The following is a 22,102-nucleotide window of genomic DNA, read 5'->3' on the forward strand; positions in this document are numbered from 1 at the left end:
ATAAACACAGTATAACCTGTTGGGAAACACTGTATATTAGCAAATGAAACAAAGAACTATTATCATTTGAGGAACCAAGATCTATAAAGTGATTAAATGCTGGGGAGCGCATAGAAGTAGAAAACAGCTTTAATTTTATTTTTATAATAGTTCTTTTTGTTGGACATGTGCTGCTACAGAGCATACAGCTCAAAATCAAAAGTAGGAGGGATGTGCATGTGCATCCTTTTTAGGAAATGGTTCTTTGCTTCTGTGAGAAAGTGAAATTCTAGTTAGGGAGCGTGTTAGCCCACTGTAAGTAATAATGCCACTACTCTTGTTAGGTCCAGTGAAGGTTTCAGTAATTTAAACCTGAGCTGAAGCACTGGGAGTTATGACACAGAGCAGACAGGCCTAATTGACGAAAATGTGCAAAGCTTTTAGAAGTACCAAAACAACTAAGGGGTTGAAAATATAACACGATAATAACTTCTCTCAAATTAAAAAATAGAGATTATTTCAATGAACAGAATGTCACCAAAACAACAAATAACCAATAAGAGAAACAAGCGATGTGACTTTTAAAAATTCTAAATAAAAATAAAACCCAAAAGTTCAATGTGCAAACAGCACATTGTATGTTGCACTGCACAGGACCCTTGTCCCGTACTGGGCATGCTAGTACGGGACAAGAGTAAAGTTTGAGATTAACAGTGATGAAACGCAGGTCGGATATGAGGAACAAGTTGGTCCAGATCATACAGATCCCTTCAAAGCAAGAACATTTTCATCAGCGGAGCAAGGCTGCAGGTTGGATCCTCAATGACAGGTTAAAAAAGGATGAGGTCTCGGTGATGCTTTTGACAAGAACAGGAAAAGCTCACAGGGGAAAGCGTCCAGAGTTTGTGGCAAGGACGTTGTTGCTGTCAATCAGATGTAGCTCAACACTGGGCCAGATGAAGATTTCTACTTTCATACTTAGACTCTCTTTTTCAAAGTCTGATTTCCTCAGTGCTAGAAGCCCGCAGGCTGTTGCTGAAGAAGGTTCTAAATCATTGGATGCCAGTTGGCATCAGGCCTGTTAAGTCAGATTTGCTGCTGCAGAGAAGAACATAGCAGGAGTTAGGGAGAAGACAGCCCCACCAATGATGAACCCTCAGCAGAACCGGCGGTGGGTGGGTCCCTGCCCCAAAACAGTTCTCCAAGCACAATTCAGCAAAAAGTTCCAAGTCCCAGCTTTTAGGGGTAGACAGGGGAAGTACACTCTGATATGAGCCAAGTGTTACAGTACCACAGGAACATCATTTGGGGGTAGGAACTCACTGCAACAGAAGCCACTAGCAGGGTCTAGATAATGTCTAGTTGAAACAGATGAGATGGACTCTTTCAGTAAAGTATACATCATGACGCTTTTTTGTCTCTGTAGCTTTATCAGAGGTCTGCCAATTGACTCTTGGGATTCACTTCTTCGTCTGGAGCACAAGTCAGAGCAGGTCTCCTCACAGGTCTAAACAGAGGATGAAATCCTTCTTCTGCCTTCCACAGTCACAGTCCATAGTGTTCTGAAGAGGGTGCTCAGGAGTGCCACATTTGTACCTGGAACTAACTAATCCCCTCTAACTGGCACTAAATAGCCCTCCCCTAACCAATAAGGAAAATGTTCTCAGTGGCAACCCAACCCACTTTTGCAGCAGGTAATGTACCCTACTGCAAACAATCCCACAGTGCCTCTCTTTAACTAAAACCAAGATGACAGAACCATTCTTCCCTGTACAAAGGTCCTATGCCCATACTAGAGCTGTGGTCTCACCTCTGTGGTAACTCAAAACCAGTTCTGGGGGCAGCTCCTGTCCCAAGGGGCCTATTTTCTTACTGGCTAAGGAGACAGAGGAAGGGGGCAGGCCCAGGTGTCAGTTGCATCTGTTTGTGACAGGGTAGGTCTCTTTGAGGATAATTAGGTTCCTGGGCACGGTGGAGATAGTAATCCTGTCTGAGAAACAAAATGCCTAACCACACCTAAGGCCTTTGTCTCACATCTAGGAGCAAGTTCACACCTGATCAAGGTGCTATCTTGGATGAAAGTTGGAAGCTCATGCATATGACTTCTAAGGGCTTTGGGTAGGTTAACAATGAAGTTTTAAAAGTAAGTATTGTAAAACGTATGCCAAACACAATGCTAAAATGATATGGCAATGCTTTCCTATTAAAAAGCTCAAGCTACTACAGTGAAAACTGCTTCTGAGGCCTTGTCACTGTAAGAACATGTTTTACATTAAACATTTACATGTCCTTTTTTAAATACCATGTACTTTGCTTTATTAGGCATGAACGCCTGATTAGGGAAGAGTTATTAATTTTTAAAAGGAGGGCTTTTGAATGGAGTTATTTGATAGGATAAATTTGCAGGATGGGTGACCATACAAAAATATGCATTTTCCTACTGCTTCTGAATAAAGGATGACGAACACTCCTTCTTTCGATGGGTTTCCAAGTGCACTTACTGTAGGCACATGTGCTGCAGAAAGAGGAATTTTTTGGGAAAATGGACAATGTGCTCAATGTATGACTGTCCGTACTTCAGCATATCATCATGATAGGCTTCAGATCATTCACACTGGTTTTAGATTCCTAAATTAATGTAATATCTCTAATTGACTTTAACAAAGTGTTCCACTTCCCATTGCCCAGACCTTTCTGAGCTTTGCTGCGGAGCTTTCCTCAAGAGTAATGAGGGCTGATCAATTAAGAGGCCACATTTCAGTGTGAACATCTAATCAGTACATTGAGATGAAATACTTTTCAAAGAAAGATAAAAGAAACAACTCCTTATAATTTTTCATAAGAGCCAGGAAGCTCAACACTGAATTACTTCTGGAAAATAAAAAGCAGAAAGACCTTTTTATAATTCCCCTTAACAGTCACAATTCTCTGACCTGACCTGTGTGAACTGATAACCAGGAAATGTCCCTATGAGAGTAGGAAAGATGATCACTTCTTTTAAAGTCATAAATGACTCTGATAGTTGTGCTCCCAACTGTTTGCAGTTTTGTCATATTTTCCCAGATAATAAGATAGGGTGCAATGGGTTTAATGCATTAATGCAGATGATAAATTTAGCTTTCATTAATAATTGTACATGTTCTTTACCCAACATCAAAAACAGATTTAAATGTGCTACATCCTGGGCACATAATGCACAAAGCGCCCTGGGACACAACAGGGGTTTGCATCTGTTTTTCTATCACGAACCACTTTGTTATTACAGAATACGTACCAACATCTGTGTGTCCCCCTATTCAATGTGGATTGCATAGGAGGACATTCAGTACTCATGCAATCCAAGAATGTGATATTAATGTGGGATTTCAGATGCAGCCAGAAGGGAAACCAAGCCACCCGGAGGTTCACTACTTGTGCTTTACAGAGAAGGTCCTGTACATTCAATGGGGGGGTGGTTTCCACAGGCCTCCACCACAGGATGTTACCATCATGTTTTGCAGCAACTGTTGGGGGATCCTTGTCACTCATTTGATCCAGGTCCACTTTCAGTAAAAGCTAGAGCTGGTATTTGGAGCTGCAGCTTTGTCTGTTATTGCTCTGTTCTGTCCAGAACAGAAGCAAACTTGTGATGTTGCACCTGCACCAGAACGAGCACACATTTTATTAATTTAATGCATGGCAAAGTTCTGTGCCAGGTGGAAATAACAGAGAACATGACTGTGAAATAAGGTATTGTATTCTGATGCCTACACTTGACACACCATATGAGTCAAGTGTAGGGTAGGGGAGTTATGAGTACTGAAGGATTTCTGCAACAATTTGGGCAGAACTCCTTTAGCAGTTGTGCTGGTGGTCAGTGGCGTAGAGGTGGTTCCACAGCCATCACCGCCACGCCAAAAGACTCCTCCCGCCGTATTCCGAGCAGTAATATGGCGTGGCAGTGTCCTAATGGTGGGGTGCTGCCAGCGGTGGAAGTGCCTGTTCCTGTTCCCTCGTGGATGACCTCCTCACCAGACAATGTAAGTCAGTCGTCTTACAGAAGAGGAGGGTGGGAAGGTGGAGGGGTGTTGTGTATGCATGTGTGAATGTAAGTGTGTATGTGTGTGTGAATGTAAGTGTGCATGTGTGTGTGTATGTCTGTGTGATTGTTGAAGTGAGTGCGTGTTGGTATGTTTGTGTGAATGGATGTCTGTTGGTGCAAGTGAATGCGTGTAGGTATGCGTGTGCGGGGTGCATGTGGTGTGTCTGTGCATGTATGCGGGGGAGGGTGGAGTGAAGGAGGGGGAGCTGTCTTGGAGGGGATGAACAGAGGGGGGTGCTGTTTTGGAAGGGGGGGAGATGTCTGTCGGTGACAGGAAAGGGATTTCTTCCACCGACAGCCTTTCTACCTGGGTTTTCATGGATGGTGCTACCACTGTGGAAACCCTAGCGGACAGGCGACTCCCAATACAACTGGCGGTCTTCAGTGGACAACCGAACCCGGAGGTGCTGTCCACTGGCTCGAGTGTTCTACTGCCCTGGCAGTACCAGCAGGGATGTCGCTTTTTGGCAGAGGCCAAACCGCCACACTCATAATGTGGCGGTCTTTACCATCAGCCCATCGGCTGTGAGACGGCCACCGTGGCCCTGGCACTATTCAGACCGCCAGTGTGGAAATGAGGCCCTTAATGTATGAGCAAGGTTATTTGAAAATGTGCAGTGGTTCAGTTTAAAGAAAACCCTCTTCATAAAATGTAATCAGCATTATCATTTATGGCTTTTGCACTCACTGCAGCACAGAGTCCATCACCATTCAGGGTGCGGGCAATGCCCTGTTTTGCTAGGTGATGTATGAGGCTGTGTTACTGGCCCTCTCAGTGGCATTTGTTGAATGTAATGAAGCTGCCTGATAATTACTATGGCTAGCTCTGCAAGCTTCAGGTTGGTTGTCATTCTTCCTTGATCAGCATCCACAGTTTGGAGAGAGGGATTTGGGAGTTATCTGGATCCTATGCCTCCCCCATGCACTTCTGTTCCTAAAAGGATCGATCCTGGCAAATATGCTCTGTAGTATCTATTAGAAACCCCAAATCTAGTTCTAGGCAATGTCATATCAATGCACCAGTATGCAGATTACACCCAGTTATATTTACAGGAGATTTCTGTTACTGACATTCACCATGTGTAGAATGGTCTTGCTACAACTGAAGACTAGATTTCATCTCACTTCAAGTTAAACCACACTAACCGAACACCTTCTTGACAACACCCCAACTACCCCCTCTTCAGTTAGATCTCCCTGCTTCACACTTGCATTTAATTCAGATTGCACATGAGTACACTGGTTTCTACATGCCAGTAACTTGCTTCATCTGGAGTAAGCATGAAGTAAGGAAAGTTCAAGGCTTCCTTTTCTACCTGTCTTTTTTATAGTGTGTCCTATAAAACCTCTTCACTGCTATACATTTGATTATCAGTAGTTGAATGCAAACATTTACTATTGTCTTAGAAATGCCCAAGTTAATACTGAAATGAATGTATTTCTTGGTAAAATCATGAATAGCTTTAATTTTAAAACCTAAAAATGTCGATATAGTGAAGTACATGATAATGAAATATTTTTAAAGTGTAACTGTGTGTGTGTGTGTATGTGTGTGTGTGTGTGTGTGTGTGTGATTTGAATTACCATATGGTCAGACTAAGAGACTGAATCATGGGCTACTTTACATAAAAAAAAAAGTAATACTTCAAATTAGATCAAGGAGTAGCTTCTAGTGTAAGTGGGTCTAATTGAATGTGGACTTCTCCCCCATCTTTCAAGAACTATGAAATAATTTAAATTCACCCATTGCAAAGATCATTTTACATACACATAGACATTGGCCCTTGTTGGAAAATGGGTTATTGATAGGGCAGGTAGGTACCTACACCTAGCAACAAGCCACAAACCTCCACAAAAGTACAGTTAGGTCTCAGTAAATTAATCCCAGCTCTACCCTTGGTAGCTTAGCATCGAGCGTCAAGGCTTAACTTAGGAGACAAAGTGTAAAGCATTCAAATATCACAAAACAGTAATTAAATAAAACACAGGAAACAGTTTAAAAATCCAAAACCAATTTATAAAAATAGCTTATATTTTTATCTTTAAAATGACACAAAAACGATTAAAATCGGTTCAGGGGAACCGGAGATATGAATTTTTAAAGTATTATTATTTTCTAGCGCATAGAAACAAAAAGCGCCAATCGGGTCATCTGGTTGCACCAGGACCGGGACAAAGTCAAACTTTCAGGCCGACCGCGATGGAGCCCTGCTCGGCTACAGGTCGCGGGAAGCCTCGGTTAAAAAGTTACCTTCTGACTTAGTCTTTATTTTGAAGTTTTTCTTCACCGGGACGAACCTGCCAGTTGGATCCGACCTCCTGGAGCCCTTGTCCGGATACGCGAAGTCGGTTTCCTCGGTGGTGATTTCTACCTTCGGACTTAGTCGTTTTTTCGAGATGAAAATCCTTCGACCGGGGTAAACCTGGATCTTGATCCGACGTCCGTGGAGCCCTTCTCGGATACGATGGCTGGAAGGTCCCGGTCAACTTTTTACGTTTGGACTTAGTCTCTTTTTCGGATGTTTTTCTTGACCGGGACGAACCACGAAGTCAGGCCGGGTCGCGGTTGAGGCAAGCCGGCTAGAATTTCCGCGTCGAGTCGGTCACTTTATGGAGCTTTTTTTCAAAAATTCTCCAATCTTTTCCAAACTTCTGGGGCTTCACCCAGATGTTCTTTTAAGGTTCTTTTGGGGTCCACAGCTCACCCCAAGGGTCCAGAAGTTCTGTGATGGTCCTTGGGGGTGCGGACTTCAACTCCCAGAATGCACCTGGCGCAAACTCCTTTTTGGCCACTGGGCAGTGGGCAGCTGGTCACTTTTTCAGGAGTTGGTGCAGGGGACTCTGGTTAGCAATTTTTCACCTGTAGCAAACAGGGAGTCCCTCCTTGAACCAGTGGAAGCCAGGCAAAGTCCTTCTTGTGGTGAAGCCCAAGTGTGCAGCTGGTGCAGTCTTTCTGAGTGCAGGGTCCAGGTGCAGGCCAGGGGTCCAGCAGGGCAGTCCTTCTTCTCCTTGTAGTTCTTTCTTCTTGAAATTTGGTGGGGATCTGAGGCGTGGGTGCAGGTCTGCCAGTTTTATCCTTGCTCCTGGGTGAAAAGCAGGGGGGCCCTGGTCCTCCAATCAGGGACAGGGTCGTCCCCCTGTGATGACCACTTCCTGGGAAGTGTGGCAAAAATCCATCCCAGAAGGCAATAGTCTCTAAAAATCCAAAATGGATGAATCTGATTTTTGGAGGAGAGATCTGGCTGAGCCCACCCACTGGTGTGGCTAAAAATCATAAACACACCCCTCTCCTGCCCTCTCCTAATCTAATCAAGGGGGCACCTAGCTGTCTGGGGTTGCAGGATGTGGGGGTGTTGCTGGGTGCTCCAGATGTCCTTCTCTGCCTTTGAAGACCAGTTTGGCAGCCCTCCCCCTTCCTGCTTCCCCATCTGCTGAGGGGAGATTCTCTCCCCCAAGCACATTCCTTTGTGTAAAGTCAGGCCACTTCACACCTCATTAAAGTAGCCTGGCAGAAGCTGCTGCAGGCTGGCCAATCAGAGCACAGCAGCAAAAACAATGCAGAGCTGAAATTGGCAACTTTTTAGGTAAAGTCTAAACTTTTTACCTGCACTAGTTATATTAAATCCAACAACTGGAAGTTGTGGGATTTATTATAACAATCAATTTGATACCAAATTCTTGGTATGTAACATTTAAGGAGACTTTAAAATTTAAAATAAAGTCTGCCCATTCTAGCCTATGAAGGCCATTTACTTCAATGAGGGAAAAACGAATTTGGCTGTTTTTACCTCACCAGGGCTTATAAATCTATTTTTATAAAGTCCCTGCTTATAGTTACATGGCACCCAGCCCTAGGGGCACATAGGGCACACCTTAGGGGTGACTTATATGTAAAAATAAGGTAGTTTAAGACTTTGGAAGTACCTTTAATTCCAAAGTCGAATTTGCATATAACTTTAATTTAAAAGCAGCCAGCAAGGCAGGCTTGCTTTTAAAATGACACTGGGCACCTCAGCAATGCACCTAGGTGTGCACCACCTATGCTGTGGTCCCTAAACCTACATGCCCTACCATATACTAGGGACTTATAGGTAGGTTAACTTAGCCAATTATAATTAGCCTAATTTGCATATCCATTTTACACAGAGCACAGGCCCTGGGACTGGTTAGCAGTACCCAGGGCACCATCAGAGTCAGGAAAACACCAGCATAAAGTGGAAAATGGGGGCAAAAAGTTAGGGGGCCTCTGCAATCAGCCCCAGTTTCTCACACAACCCCCCCCCAGCCCACACGCCCAGGAGACTCAGCCCAACCCTGGGAGAGTCTTCCTGGCTTGTTAGGCGAGGAAGACAGTGAAGAAAACTGGCTGTCCCTTTGCAGGGCCTACTCTGCCTTATATCCTCCTGTCAGGGTCACTCCCTCTGGGTAGTGAAGCCATCCCAACAGTAAAAGGACCCAACCCAAACTGAAGCTTCCCTCTAGGGGGGTCTTCCTCCTCTCTCTCTGCCAACTTGGGTAGTGAGGTGCCCACCTCCCCTACTCCAAACTTTGCTAGGGCAACACCTAGCTTACCCAAAGAGGTCACCCAACACTTGAGCAACCCCACCATGACCAATAGGGTCAGGGGGCCTACTTTGCTATTGGCCCTGGGGTCTGCCTCCCAGGCCAAGTACAGTGCTGCCAGGAAGGCTAGCACCCAGCAGAGGCTACTGACAGCTGTCAGTACCCAGAACCACACCCTAAGCTCTCCACTGACAGGTGGCTGAGCTGCTTTAGGGGCAACTTTGGGGTCCTGGCACCCCTCTTGCTGTCTAGAGTGGGGGGCTACCACCTCCTGTGGCAGACACCCTCCTTCCACTCTCCCTTCTGTCAGTGCAGGGGCAACACCTTGCATCTGCACAGCTGCCTGACTACTCAGGACTTCCTTGGGGTCAGGTGAGGCCTCACCAGTGCCAACTCTGGGCTCCCCCCTTACTGGGGCAGAGGGCCCTTGGCTCCCTGGAACTCTCTTTAAGAGTGGCCTACCCTTCCTTTTCTTCTTTCCTTTTCTTGGGGACCCCTGTCTCCTAACTGTAGGGACTGACTCCCCAGGACTTTGGGTTGGGGGGGCGCCCTGGGCGACCACCCCATCTGTGACCAGACTCACCTCTGGGAGGTCATTGCCCAGGATACAATCTAGGGGAAGGTCAGCACTGACTACCACCCTAATCCAGTCAAGGATACCCTCCCTCTCTAGGGGCACTATGGCTACAGGTTTGGAGGTGACCTCCCCTGTGGCTATCCTGACTTTCTTTGTCTTTCCTGGGACATACATGTCTGGGGTCACTAACCGGTCACTCACTACAGTGTGACTGGCACAGGTGTCTCTCAGGCCAGTGGTAGGGATCCCATTCACTTGAATGTGGTGGAAGTGCCTACTCCCACCCTCAGGGATCACCAGCTTACCATCTGGTCCTGTCTCCCAGCACAATGCTAGGAGGACTTCATCATCTGAGGAATCCTCCTCTATGGCTACACTGGACAGCCCAGTGCTAACCACCTTCTTTGGACAGGCTGCATCTCCTCTGAAGTGACCTGTCTGCTGACAGTCAAAGCAAGCCCTACTGTCCAAGAGCTTTTTTAACCCTGGGTCTCCCTGTCTCTGCATGTCAGAGTGGGAGTGGGATTTACTCTCCTCCTTCTTAGTGTTCTGGGGTACAGAGGGAGTCTCTGTGGTGGGCTTACCACCTCCCTCCTTAGGTTTTTGGGGACCTGTCCCCCCTTCTTGGAGTCTCCCCCCTGGGACTTGACAACCACCCTGGTTCTCAACCACTCATCAGCTGCCTCCCCTAGCTCTCTAGGGTTGGTCAGCTTAGAGTCCACTAGATGCTGGCGTAACCTTTCTTGGATACAATTGGTCAAGATGTGCTCTCTCATGATCAGATTGTATAACCCCTCATAAGTATTTACTTTGTTGCCAATAATCCAGCCCTCTAGTGCCTTTAGTGAGGTGTCCACAAAGTCAACCCAAGACTGGGTACTGACCTTCTGGGTGTCCCTGAACTTCATTCTATATTGCTCTGGGGTCAGACCAAACTTCTTGACTAAGCACCTCTTCATACTAGGGTATGAATCTGCCTCCTCCCCCCTTAAGGTCAGAAGCCTATCCCTCCCTGAGTTGGGGACCAACTCCCACAAAAGGGAACCCCAGTATTGAGGCTTAATCCTTCTCATTTGGAGTGCCCTCTCAAAGGCCCCTAGCCACTTATCTATGTCATCCCCCTCTATATAAGCAGGAACTACCCCCTTGGGTAATCTGGGGCAAACTCCCCCACCCATGGACACCTCAGCTTCTTTATCGCTGCTTCCATCTCTTTTTTCTTTGTATGCCCACTTTTTCTTCTCTAGGGCCAGCTTCTCTGCTTCCAAAGCTATGTAGGCTAGCTGGGCTTCCAGCTCTCTTTCCCTGATGGATGGGTTCTCTCCTCCTGAAAGGACCCTCTTCCTACCACTAGCTTTGGGTCTGCCCCTAGTGACTGTGTCCAGTGAGGACCGTTCCTCTTCTTCCTCACTTGGGGTCTGATGCCTTTCCTCCCCTGAGTGGTTAGAGTTAGCATCATCCTCTTTTGGTTCCTCCTCTGGAGCTTCCTCTGTCTCTACCTCTTGGGCCTCAGCCCATGCTGTCAGGGATTTAATCAGGATTTCCTTCCTGAGATTAGTGGTTGCAGGCAACCCCCTCTCAATACACAACCCCCTAAGCTGGACTACTGTCAGTGTGGGTAGGCTAGCCAGATCAAGCTCCATGGTTCCCTAGTTTTGTGTCAACAAAAACTTTTTGCAAAAATTGGAAACAAGAATTTAGAAAAATTACAAAAATTCAATAATTGAAATTAATCCAAATTAATTTTTTAAAAAAATTTAAAATTAAAAATTAAAAACAATTTTTGCACTAGGACAATTTAAAGGATTTTTAATTTGTTTTATCTAAAACTGTAACGTGATATTGAACACAAGTACAGGATCCCGTCGCTGCTTCCAATTATGTTGGAAAATGGGTTATTGATAGGGCAGGTAGGTACCTACACCTAGCAACAAGCCACAAACCTCCACAAAAGTACAGTTAGGTCTCAGTAAATTAATCCCAGCTCTACCCTTGGTAGCTTAGCATCGAGCGTCAAGGCTTAACTTAGGAGACAAAGTGTAAAGCATTCAAATATCACAAAACAGTAATTAAATAAAACACAGGAAACAGTTTAAAAATCCAAAACCAATTTATAAAAATAGCTTATATTTTTATCTTTAAAATGACACAAAAACGATTAAAATCGGTTCAGGGGAACCGGAGATATGAATTTTTAAAGTATTATTATTTTCTAGCGCATAGAAACAAAAAGCGCCAATCGGGTCATCTGGTTGCACCAGGACCGGGACAAAGTCAAACTTTCAGGCCGACCGCGATGGAGCCCTGCTCGGCTACAGGTCGCGGGAAGCCTCGGTTAAAAAGTTACCTTCTGACTTAGTCTTTATTTTGAAGTTTTTCTTCACCGGGACGAACCTGCCAGTTGGATCCGACCTCCTGGAGCCCTTGTCCGGATACGCGAAGTCGGTTTCCTCGGTGGTGATTTCTACCTTCGGACTTAGTCGTTTTTTCGAGATGAAAATCCTTCGACCGGGGTAAACCTGGATCTTGATCCGACGTCCGTGGAGCCCTTCTCGGATACGATGGCTGGAAGGTCCCGGTCAACTTTTTACGTTCGGACTTAGTCTCTTTTTCGGATGTTTTTCTTGACCGGGACGAACCACGAAGTCAGGCCGGGTCGCGGTTGAGGCAAGCCGGCTAGAATTTCCGCGTCGAGTCGGTCACTTTATGGAGCTTTTTTTCAAAAATTCTCCAATCTTTTCCAAACTTCTGGGGCTTCACCCAGATGTTCTTTTAAGGTTCTTTTGGGGTCCACAGCTCACCCCAAGGGTCCAGAAGTTCTGTGATGGTCCTTGGGGGTGCGGACTTCAACTCCCAGAATGCACCTGGCGCAAACTCCTTTTTGGCCACTGGGCAGTGGGCAGCTGGTCACTTTTTCAGGAGTTGGTGCAGGGGACTCTGGTTAGCAATTTTTCACCTGTAGCAAACAGGGAGTCCCTCCTTGAACCAGTGGAAGCCAGGCAAAGTCCTTCTTGTGGTGAAGCCCAAGTGTGCAGCTGGTGCAGTCTTTCTGAGTGCAGGGTCCAGGTGCAGGCCAGGGGTCCAGCAGGGCAGTCCTTCTTCTCCTTGTAGTTCTTTCTTCTTGAAATTTGGTGGGGATCTGAGGCGTGGGTGCAGGTCTGCCAGTTTTATCCTTGCTCCTGGGTGAAAAGCAGGGGGGCCCTGGTCCTCCAATCAGGGACAGGGTCGTCCCCCTGTGATGACCACTTCCTGGGAAGTGTGGCAAAAATCCATCCCAGAAGGCAATAGTCTCTAAAAATCCAAAATGGATGAATCTGATTTTTGGAGGAGAGATCTGGCTGAGCCCACCCACTGGTGTGGCTAAAAATCATAAACACACCCCTCTCCTGCCCTCTCCTAATCTAATCAAGGGGGCACCTAGCTGTCTGGGGTTGCAGGATGTGGGGGTGTTGCTGGGTGCTCCAGATGTCCTTCTCTGCCTTTGAAGACCAGTTTGGCAGCCCTCCCCCTTCCTGCTTCCCCATCTGCTGAGGGGAGATTCTCTCCCCCAAGCACATTCCTTTGTGTAAAGTCAGGCCACTTCACACCTCATTAAAGTAGCCTGGCAGAAGCTGCTGCAGGCTGGCCAATCAGAGCACAGCAGCAAAAACAATGCAGAGCTGAAATTGGCAACTTTTTAGGTAAAGTCTAAACTTTTTACCTGCACTAGTTATATTAAATCCAACAACTGGAAGTTGTGGGATTTATTATAACAATCAATTTGATACCAAATTCTTGGTATGTAACATTTAAGGAGACTTTAAAATTTAAAATAAAGTCTGCCCATTCTAGCCTATGAAGGCCATTTACTTCAATGAGGGAAAAACGAATTTGGCTGTTTTTACCTCACCAGGGCTTATAAATCTATTTTTATAAAGTCCCTGCTTATAGTTACATGGCACCCAGCCCTAGGGGCACATAGGGCACACCTTAGGGGTGACTTATGTGTAAAAATAAGGTAGTTTAAGACTTTGGAAGTACCTTTAATTCCAAAGTCGAATTTGCATATAACTTTAATTTAAAAGCAGCCAGCAAGGCAGGCTTGCTTTTAAAATGACACTGGGCACCTCAGCAATGCACCTAGGTGTGCACCACCTATGCTGTGGTCCCTAAACCTACATGCCCTACCATATACTAGGGACTTATAGGTAGGTTAACTTAGCCAATTATAATTAGCCTAATTTGCATATCCATTTTACACAGAGCACAGGCCCTGGGACTGGTTAGCAGTACCCAGGGCACCATCAGAGTCAGGAAAACACCAGCATAAAGTGGAAAATGGGGGCAAAAAGTTAGGGGGCCTCTGCAATCAGCCCCAGTTTCTCACAGCCCTCATATGAACTTGGTCAATAAATTAGCACTATCAAGGTATAAAAAGCCACCCTGCTAAAACGTTTACTAAAAATGTTTACAAGAGAAAATGTAGGTGCAGATGAATCAACACCAGTAAATAAAGACAAATAGGACCACACCGACCAGTGCCTGATAACATAAAAGTAAACATAAGTCAATACTATTGGACATGTCTGATGGCATTATGACTCAGTGATAGCTAGCAGATTCAGTAGCCCAGCTTTCAGAAGGTCATGTAGATAAAGTGGATTATGAAGAGTTTAAATCATTTTAACAGCACAATATTTGCCAGTGCAAGAGACACTGAAGTAAACTGTTTTAACTATTCAGAGATCATATGCTAAGAACCAAGATATGTCATATTATGAATACTATTACCCTGCTTCCATAGTATACAAAATGGCACTTCTGTAAGAGAGATATTTTGCTTTATAAATATTATTTTTATTACAGTTAAATGTCAAACCAAAAGTAAAAAAGCTGGTATGTACAGGGTAAAACAGGAGTCAGTAGCCTTAGGTGATGCCAGTGTGGATACCCAATGTCAATAATTTAAATACAACTTGTGAACATCTATAGGCCAATGATAGACCCAGAATGGTGGACTTGTGTCACCTTATGGTGAAATGGAGACACAGCTGATGGACAGTCTAAAGTTCTGAAGCAACTGTCCCCAGAAATATCTCAGAGACAAATACTCAGTTTCAAGTCTTCAGTAAATACTACTTGTGGGAGCACTAAGAATCCTAAATTTATAAAAATACTCTGTAATCTTTAGACACCCAAGATGAGACCTTTAGAATAGGGTAGAAATTCCAACACATCACATATATATATTTTTCAGGAGTAAATAACAAGAGTTTTATTTAGAGATAAAAGTTGTATTTATCATAAGTTTCAGATCCTTTATTTATTAGTCAAAAAAGGTTTACAGAACATTGCATAAAGTGTGTCCCAAAATTCTATCCCTACTCTAGCATTCTAAATCAGTGAGAGTAAATCATTTTAGTCAGAAAATAACAAAAAGGAACACGATTTCTAAGATGCTGTCTAGTCAGCGAGGTTATCAGTACTCATAAAGAATTCTGTAACAGACTCTGATAGAGAATAGTCTAGGCATAGAGCAAAGTCTGTCTGAGTCTCGCAGAGAGAGAGTCTGAGTTAAATCCTAAGAGACTGTGTGAAACGAACGAGCTAAGCTATCTGTTCTTTCCCTGAGACATTTTTTATAGCAAGTACAATAATATGCATTTTAATCCAAATTGTTTTAGCTAAGATATTAGACTGCCAATCATAGGCATTGAAAGTATGAAATGAGAAGAAGTTTTCATAGAGATGGTAACTTCTAACAAAGACAGCTCTAACAGCAAGATACATTTGAAAATATAAGTTGAAACTTAAAAATGATTTCCCAAGTCGTCTTGGTCTGTGAAAGAAAAGACACTCATGTGAATGTTATGCACAAATAGGTCATAATAATTCTCACACATCTCCACACCAAAGTCTATTCATGAAGAAGCAAGTTTCAGATTAGTTTAGCAAGTTTTGAAAATTCCAGTGCCCAGCGTTTAAAAATAATTAAATATTGTGGATTTCTTTGTTAGCATAGGAAGCTTGAATCATGCACAGTTCATGCAAAAGTCACCGAAGAAACATTTCTAGTGAGCTAATGTTGTTTGGAATTTGTCAACGTTAGCAATCAAGCAAGTAAAATAAGGTTCATGTAAAGTTTAGAAAGGAAAGTGCACATTTAAAATGCAGCTTTTGGTTGGGCCCAGATTTCACTCATACGGGTCATTATTTACATTGATTTTATTTTTTTTATGCTCTTGCTACTAGCTGCCTTTTGCTACGGTGTGTTTCTGGCACTGGTGAGAATCCTTTGCTTACTTATCTAATTAAATTTCATCATGAACTGAACATTAACATTCTAGAGCCACACAATGACTCTATCCTACACCAAACATTAATACAAAATTTTAAAGCTATTGACCACTTTACTCCATAAACAGTGCTGAAATGTCTTACCAGTTGCAGAACCCCACAAAGGAGACTCATGCTGTAAGGCCTTAACATCATTCTTACTGAACTGCAGATCAGCTACCAAGCACCAACTCAAATACACACCATCCTTAATGATGCCTTACCTGATACTGTTTGGTGGAACAATGACCGACTGCAACTAGCAGTGGGGCATCACCAATGTAGTACTACACCGGCTGGCTATGATATCCTCCTCTAAGAAAGACAGGAGGTAGAGAGGGGTGGGTTTTTACTGTGTACGAAATCTCTTTTGCAAATGATTTGCCTGTGCAACTTCATGGGCAACGCAGGCCACAAAACTCTAACTTAGTGCTTTCAGTGTCTTCTCAGGCACTGTCATACCCATAAAGGAAAGGTAGAATATCTGAATAAACTTTATCTTTATTGGGGCTTCCTCTGCTTGATCTGCAGCATGTAAAATTCATGTGACTTTTTAACAATGGCTGGTTGTCACTCAGATCAGCTTCCCACTCACATTTCCCCCCTTTATCTTATATGGGTCAGTGACAGGATGTTCTATGCTCCACCTACAAAAAGTTTGATACTGTTGGTGCTATGGTTACTGAAAGCCTCAACATTCAGATAGACAGAGTTATTCCAATTGCCAGGTTAGATCATTCCACAACAGAGTTTTGACTTGTTTAAATACAACTTCTTTCACCACCCTTACCTCCCAAAACAACCTGTTATAGTATGTTGAAACCCCTCACATCCTCAACCAAACCTATGAAATCCAGGCACCAACACCACCATTTCCCAAGGTAAACAAATAAATATTTGTGTTGCAGCAAAAAGCTACAAGTGTTAATGGTCCTTCTAAGGTGCCCTATCTCAAAGTATTTCAAGTAAGGCTTGCCGGAATTGGCAGAGTTTCATTCCATGCACCTCTGCAGACTTACTTTTAAATTCCACAGAAATCTGAGGAATTCCACCAAGTGGCAGAATGGGCACCACAACGTGTGTCCATAATAATGTAAGGGACCAAAGGATATGTAGTGAATTACAGGGCAGTGCAATGCATAACCCTCAACGCCCTTAAATAGATAGGCCAGGGCGCTAAAGGGTATACACTACTCTGCAGTGGTTTAATCAGTCCGGAAGAGAGATCAGTCCCTCTAAGTTTAAACATCACTGCAAAATAGCGTTTAATCTGCTGTGGCTTTTAAACATAGAGGGACTGCTCCCTCTTCCAGCCCTGTTTTAAACCAAACAGTGCTGATTTAATTCCACCAGTGGAAGGGTGGAATTAATCGGTAATTACATGAGTAAAATAGCATTACTTAATTACTCCTATTCCACTGGTGGAATTAAGCATTCTGCCCACCCCTAATTTAAAGGTTACAGAAGAGCTGTCAAATCTGCCAAACACAACTACTGAGCCCAAATCATACCAAAAACTGTATATCAAATAAGGAGGCTGTTTAAACTAATTAACTCAGTCACTAATCCAGTTGCCTGTTCACTAGGGATTGTTCATATACTACAACTGTGTGAATCTGTGCACCTTTTCCATTGTGAACATGAACTATATGTATGAAAAAAGGGCTAACAGGCTTCTTAGCGATCATCGCCATGCATGTATTATCGAAACTGCTACATTTCTGGATTGGTTATTAGGTGAATTCAAAAGGCTTTAAACTCCAAGGAGTTCGTTTCACATAAAAGCAACAATTTTACAAGACACTTGTAATAAAAAAAGGACTTACAACACGTTGTAATGCTGATTGCAAAGTAATATATGTTATTGTGGTATACAAAATGCTGCAACTGAACAATAAAATGTTTTAAGACTATTTATAATTCAGTAACTTGAGTACTTCATTCATGCTGTTTCTATATCAGTTTTATCTCTTGAGGGTAATTGAACTTTTCTGGCAGTTTTATTTCTGTGGTTATCATATTTACATCCATTAACTCAGCTCCCATTTAATGGGCTCTGGTGAGGAAAAGGTTTTGTGTTTGTTGAAAAAACTGCTATAATATTGATTGTCGGATATGGTTTTGCAGGAACTGTTCTTCCTCCCTCGTCTTGCCACTGGCACAACTGTTATTCATTGATATCTGAACAATTATTGCAATAAAATGTAGCTGCAACAAGAAAGTTTAAAACAAATTATAAGCAAATAATACTGTGATATTTCGCAAACCGGATTATTGGAATATATTGTCCTCATGACTTTAGACAATTTGCTCTTTAAAGGTTAATTGACTGAGTCCATTGTAAACTGGCAGATGCTGCAGGAAGCACTTTTTTTGTATTTTTGTGGCCTGACGTGCACAGAAAAGGAGCCTCAGCTTGTGGCCATGGTCCTGAAAAGAATGGCAAATGTCAGAACACTGGCATATGACGAAGATGGCGGATCTTCCCTCTCTGAAAATGCCTTTATAAGCTGTAGCTAGTTATTTCCCTTTGTCTGCAGACAACAATCTATTTTGGTATCTTTCAAAAAGCTCTTGTCACGCCCATCAAGAGTTAAATAAAAAAAGGTGAGAAAAAATCCCATGAAAGGAATTTACTTGTGCAAACCATAGAAATTCAGCATTTATACTCAGGCTTCTTTCAAGTAACGAAAACTCGCACCCTAAGGTAACTATAACCCGTGCCTTCACCATGCACAGTTGTCTCATCTATAGTTTTATTGCAAATGTAACAGTGAAAATAAGAAAGATGGCATAGAATATGTCCTCAATGATATAATATGTGGAGTAATTAGCTGTGCATGGCAAAGGCACAAGTTATAGTTACCTTAGGGCACAAGTTTTAGTTACTTGAATAAAAGTTAATTGCTGATGGTTTTGAAAGAGTAAATTCAGAAACTAACTATAATGTCCCTGTAACCTTTGTTTTTTTCAGTGATTTTATGTTTTTTTAATGTATAGTAATTTTCATCGCTGTACGTGAATCCAACCACTGTTGTGCATGGCCCAAAGGCCAACCCCCTATAAGAACCCAACCTTGCACTGTGCATGTCCTTCTCCTGTGTGTAGTAGGGATTGCCTGCAAGGGCTGACTTGTAGCCAGTCCCTGCAGCCAACCCCACTAACAACCCAACCCGATGCTGAGCACGGCCCTTTGCACATGCACGGTGGACGTTGTCTGTGGCCTCTCTGAGTGTGAGAATAGGTGTGAGACTTATAGGGGTAGGAGTGGCTGTCAGAGTGTCCGTTTGGGTGTGAAAGTGCACACATTAGTGTTATAGTGGTTGCGTCAGTGTGTGCGTGGGTCTGTAAGTGGGTGAGTGATGGTCTGAGTGGGTCTGTGAGTGGGTGTGTGAGTGTCTGAATTGGTCTGTGAGTGGGTGCATAAGTGTCTGAGTGGGTGTTTCACTGGGAGAATTGATTCAAAGACAGAAAGAGCGAAAGAAGGTGACAGGGAGTGGGATAGAGTTTTTTAGTCTTTGATGTCTGATATACTTGGTGTGACTTATTAGTTTTCAATTTAAATTAAAACATGTATTTTTGTTTTAAATATAGTACTTAAAAAAAAAATGAAATTACTTGAACCCTCAAATCTCAATGTTAAGGTCTGCGACCTTCACACTAAGCTACTTGTTTTTTATGGGGTATCTGGGACTGCAAGGGAGTGCCCTCAAGGCTACCCCCGTGGTCCCTATATATATTTTTAATTAATTTATTTCTTGTAAAATAATTTTTTCAAATATGCCCTTTAAGGGCTACCTGACACTCTGGGAGAAGCCTTAAGTCTTTCTTTGCAGTGCCATTTCCTCAGCAAGCACGGAGCTGCTTAGACAGCAGCTCCCTGCTTGCTGAAGCATTTCGTCTCTGTCTTCAGCACACCTGTATCTCTACCCTCGTCCATTTTTGTTTATTTTTTTACTTTTTTGCTCGCCTCAATCCGAGTCCCAAAATCATTACCAACTCTTCCTGGTTTGAAGTGCTGGCACCTAAAGGTGTCATGCAGTTGCGGCTTGCGGATGTTACAGTGGGCAGGACGCCATGCAGGGGGCAGGGGAGGTGGGGGGTTGGTTGAAAACAGCAATAAATAAATAAAACAAAAATAATAATACTACCTGCACGCTGTGCTCCTCCGCCGCTCCTCCGTCTTCTGCTGCCTTCTGCTGCAGGCACAAGCTCCCAACCTGCCCTGTGGCCAATCCTGACGCTGATTCAATCAGCATCAGGATTGGCTGGGAGCACCCAGCCAGGGCACTCCCAGGCAGACTGGGAACCTGTGCAGGCTCTCTCCAGCCCGGCTGGCCAAACATACATGGGCAGTGAGGGGGAGTGCTCTGCACTTCCCCTCACTGCTTGTCACCCTCATGGCCCACCCCTTTAAAAGAAAACCATAATAAAAAAAAATGTTTAGCATGGATTTCTTTTAAAGGTTTTGCAGCAGCCACTGCCCTCTGGGGTGACTCTCCTCCGCCCTAATGGAGGAGCCGCTCCTGGTGTCATGCTTTTGCAAATCCAACCAATATTATTTTCTAACTCTAGAGTAATTGTTACTGCTGCTCTAGTCTTTACTTTCTGTTCTCTGAAGAAACTGAGATAATTGTTGGGAGAGTTCATGGGACATTGCCAGCATACATTTGAGTCCTTCATTTTCTGTATTTACCACAACACCTCATTTTTGAATTACATTGCTTTTGTGCTATTATAGGGACTCTTTATTCCGAATAATTCCCTGTTCTGTTTTTTTTCAGTTTGAAGCGATAAACATTTAAGAAACATAATGTGCCTTTGTAAAGAAATTTCTTAAGAAATATTAATTTCCTCTCTTTTCTTGCAGGTTTTCACACGTTATGGCAAATGCTACATGTTTAACTCAGGGCAAGATGGCCGCCCTCTGCTGACAACGGTGAAAGGTGGCACAGGGAATGGGTTGGAAATCATGCTGGACATACAGCAAGATGAATACCTGCCAGTGTGGGGGGTATCAGGTAAGGTCCTCTTTCGATTAACCGACTGAAAGAATTATCTCATTTTATATCCAAGTTGTAATTGCTGACTTGGTGCTTTTGGCTGGGTACCTCTATCTTCTATTTAAAAATTGATTACTGTGATTGAATATACTGATCAATATTTCATAAAATGTCATATAAAGGCATTGTTAAATCATATTTTGAAGTAATTGGACAGTGTGAAAGCTTCATCACGGCTGTGTTAGCACAGGGTGCAATGAAGATCAATAAACATCTACAAATAATGTGGAGAATGTCAATATTTGAATAGAAATGGAGTAGGAATGTAAACGGTATGTTAAATACTAAAAAATAGATTACTAATACACTGCATAAAGCAATATGATTGTGCGAGAGGAAGGTGACAAAAAGCATGCATGATTAACAGGTGTTTAAAGGCAAAGACCAACTGCTTTATATTTAGTTAAAATACTATTCAATATTTAAAGTACAGCAGCCCATATTTATACAAATATCATTAGAAGAATGTAAAAAATAACTTCTTGATTTTTGATTTGCTTTACACACATATTAAATGATTTCCTCAGCAATGTTATGTGGTCTTCTTTAAAGAAGTATTCTTTATTGTTTGTTCGCGGTCAAACAAATTTCAGTTGGGAAAGGAAAATCAGAATGCCAAAATTGTTCAAACACATGCACGTCCTACATTATTTTAGATCAGCTTTACCAAGCAAGAATGATAGCTGCATAGTGCTCAAGTAAGTATCTTTCATAAAATATACCAGTTCATCAACCAGTAATGTATTGGTGTTGGTGTGCCTACACAGTCAAGTATAATGGAAAACAAAATGCAGTCAATGCTAAAGCATTTACATGAAAATACAGTTACAATCTAATCTGACCATAAGGTAAAAAACAAAAAAAAGAGCTACACCTTCGGAAGCATTTTTTGTGATTAGATTCTGCAGTATGCTGAATTTTTCCATAAAAAGTATGTTCCAAAATGGCAGCAGGGGATACATTGCTTCCCTCCACGCAACAACAATGGGGTGTTGGTACTAAGATGTGGTGAGACTGTGCTGCAAGTTCGGCATATGTCAACATTGAGGTACATTTAGCAGTAGATGCGATGCATTTGTTCCGATGAGCGCAGGGGCTGCAATGCAGAGTTATGTCATTGTCATCAAGGCTGCCATCAACGGTGATGGAAGTACATTGCACCAAAAAGAAACTCTGCAGAGTCAGTTCCTAAGGCGATGGACTGGTTTCGGGATGAAAGGTACAGTGGTGATGCCATCCTGGTTGTGCTGGTTGCTGTTGATTTTCTCCACGAACCAGCAACAGAGGATGCATCAGCTCTACTGGTGCAGAGGACTTCAGGTCTACTTCCAAGGATCCAGGACTGGAGTGGCACCATTGGGCAGGGCAGACTCACAGTGAGCAGAGACAAGGTTCAGGAGCAGGGTGGTTGGAAGTCTATTCTTTCCCTCATATTTTGGACCAGGAGGCCAGCTAACTCACCCTTGGAGTCACTCTGGGTTCTAGGGTGGAGAGATTCAGGTCCACTCCTTCTTACTCCCAGAC

The 22,102-nt window shown here is 43.3% G+C and overlaps 1 protein-coding gene across 2 annotated transcripts in view; it reads left to right on the forward strand.

Moving 5' to 3' along the window:
* Positions 1-22,102, forward strand: part of ASIC2 (acid sensing ion channel subunit 2) — a 1,882,574-nt gene that overhangs the window by 548,284 nt on the left and 1,312,188 nt on the right. For both annotated transcript variants that reach the window (XM_069238055.1, XM_069238056.1), the window contains exon 2: positions 20,386-20,536. In XM_069238055.1, the coding sequence (XP_069094156.1) occupies positions 20,386-20,536 (151 nt within the window). The remainder of the gene's footprint in view (positions 1-20,385; positions 20,537-22,102) is intronic.

This window comes from Pleurodeles waltl, chromosome 6 (assembly GCF_031143425.1).
Source record: "Pleurodeles waltl isolate 20211129_DDA chromosome 6, aPleWal1.hap1.20221129, whole genome shotgun sequence".
NCBI lineage: Eukaryota > Metazoa > Chordata > Amphibia > Caudata > Salamandridae > Pleurodeles > Pleurodeles waltl.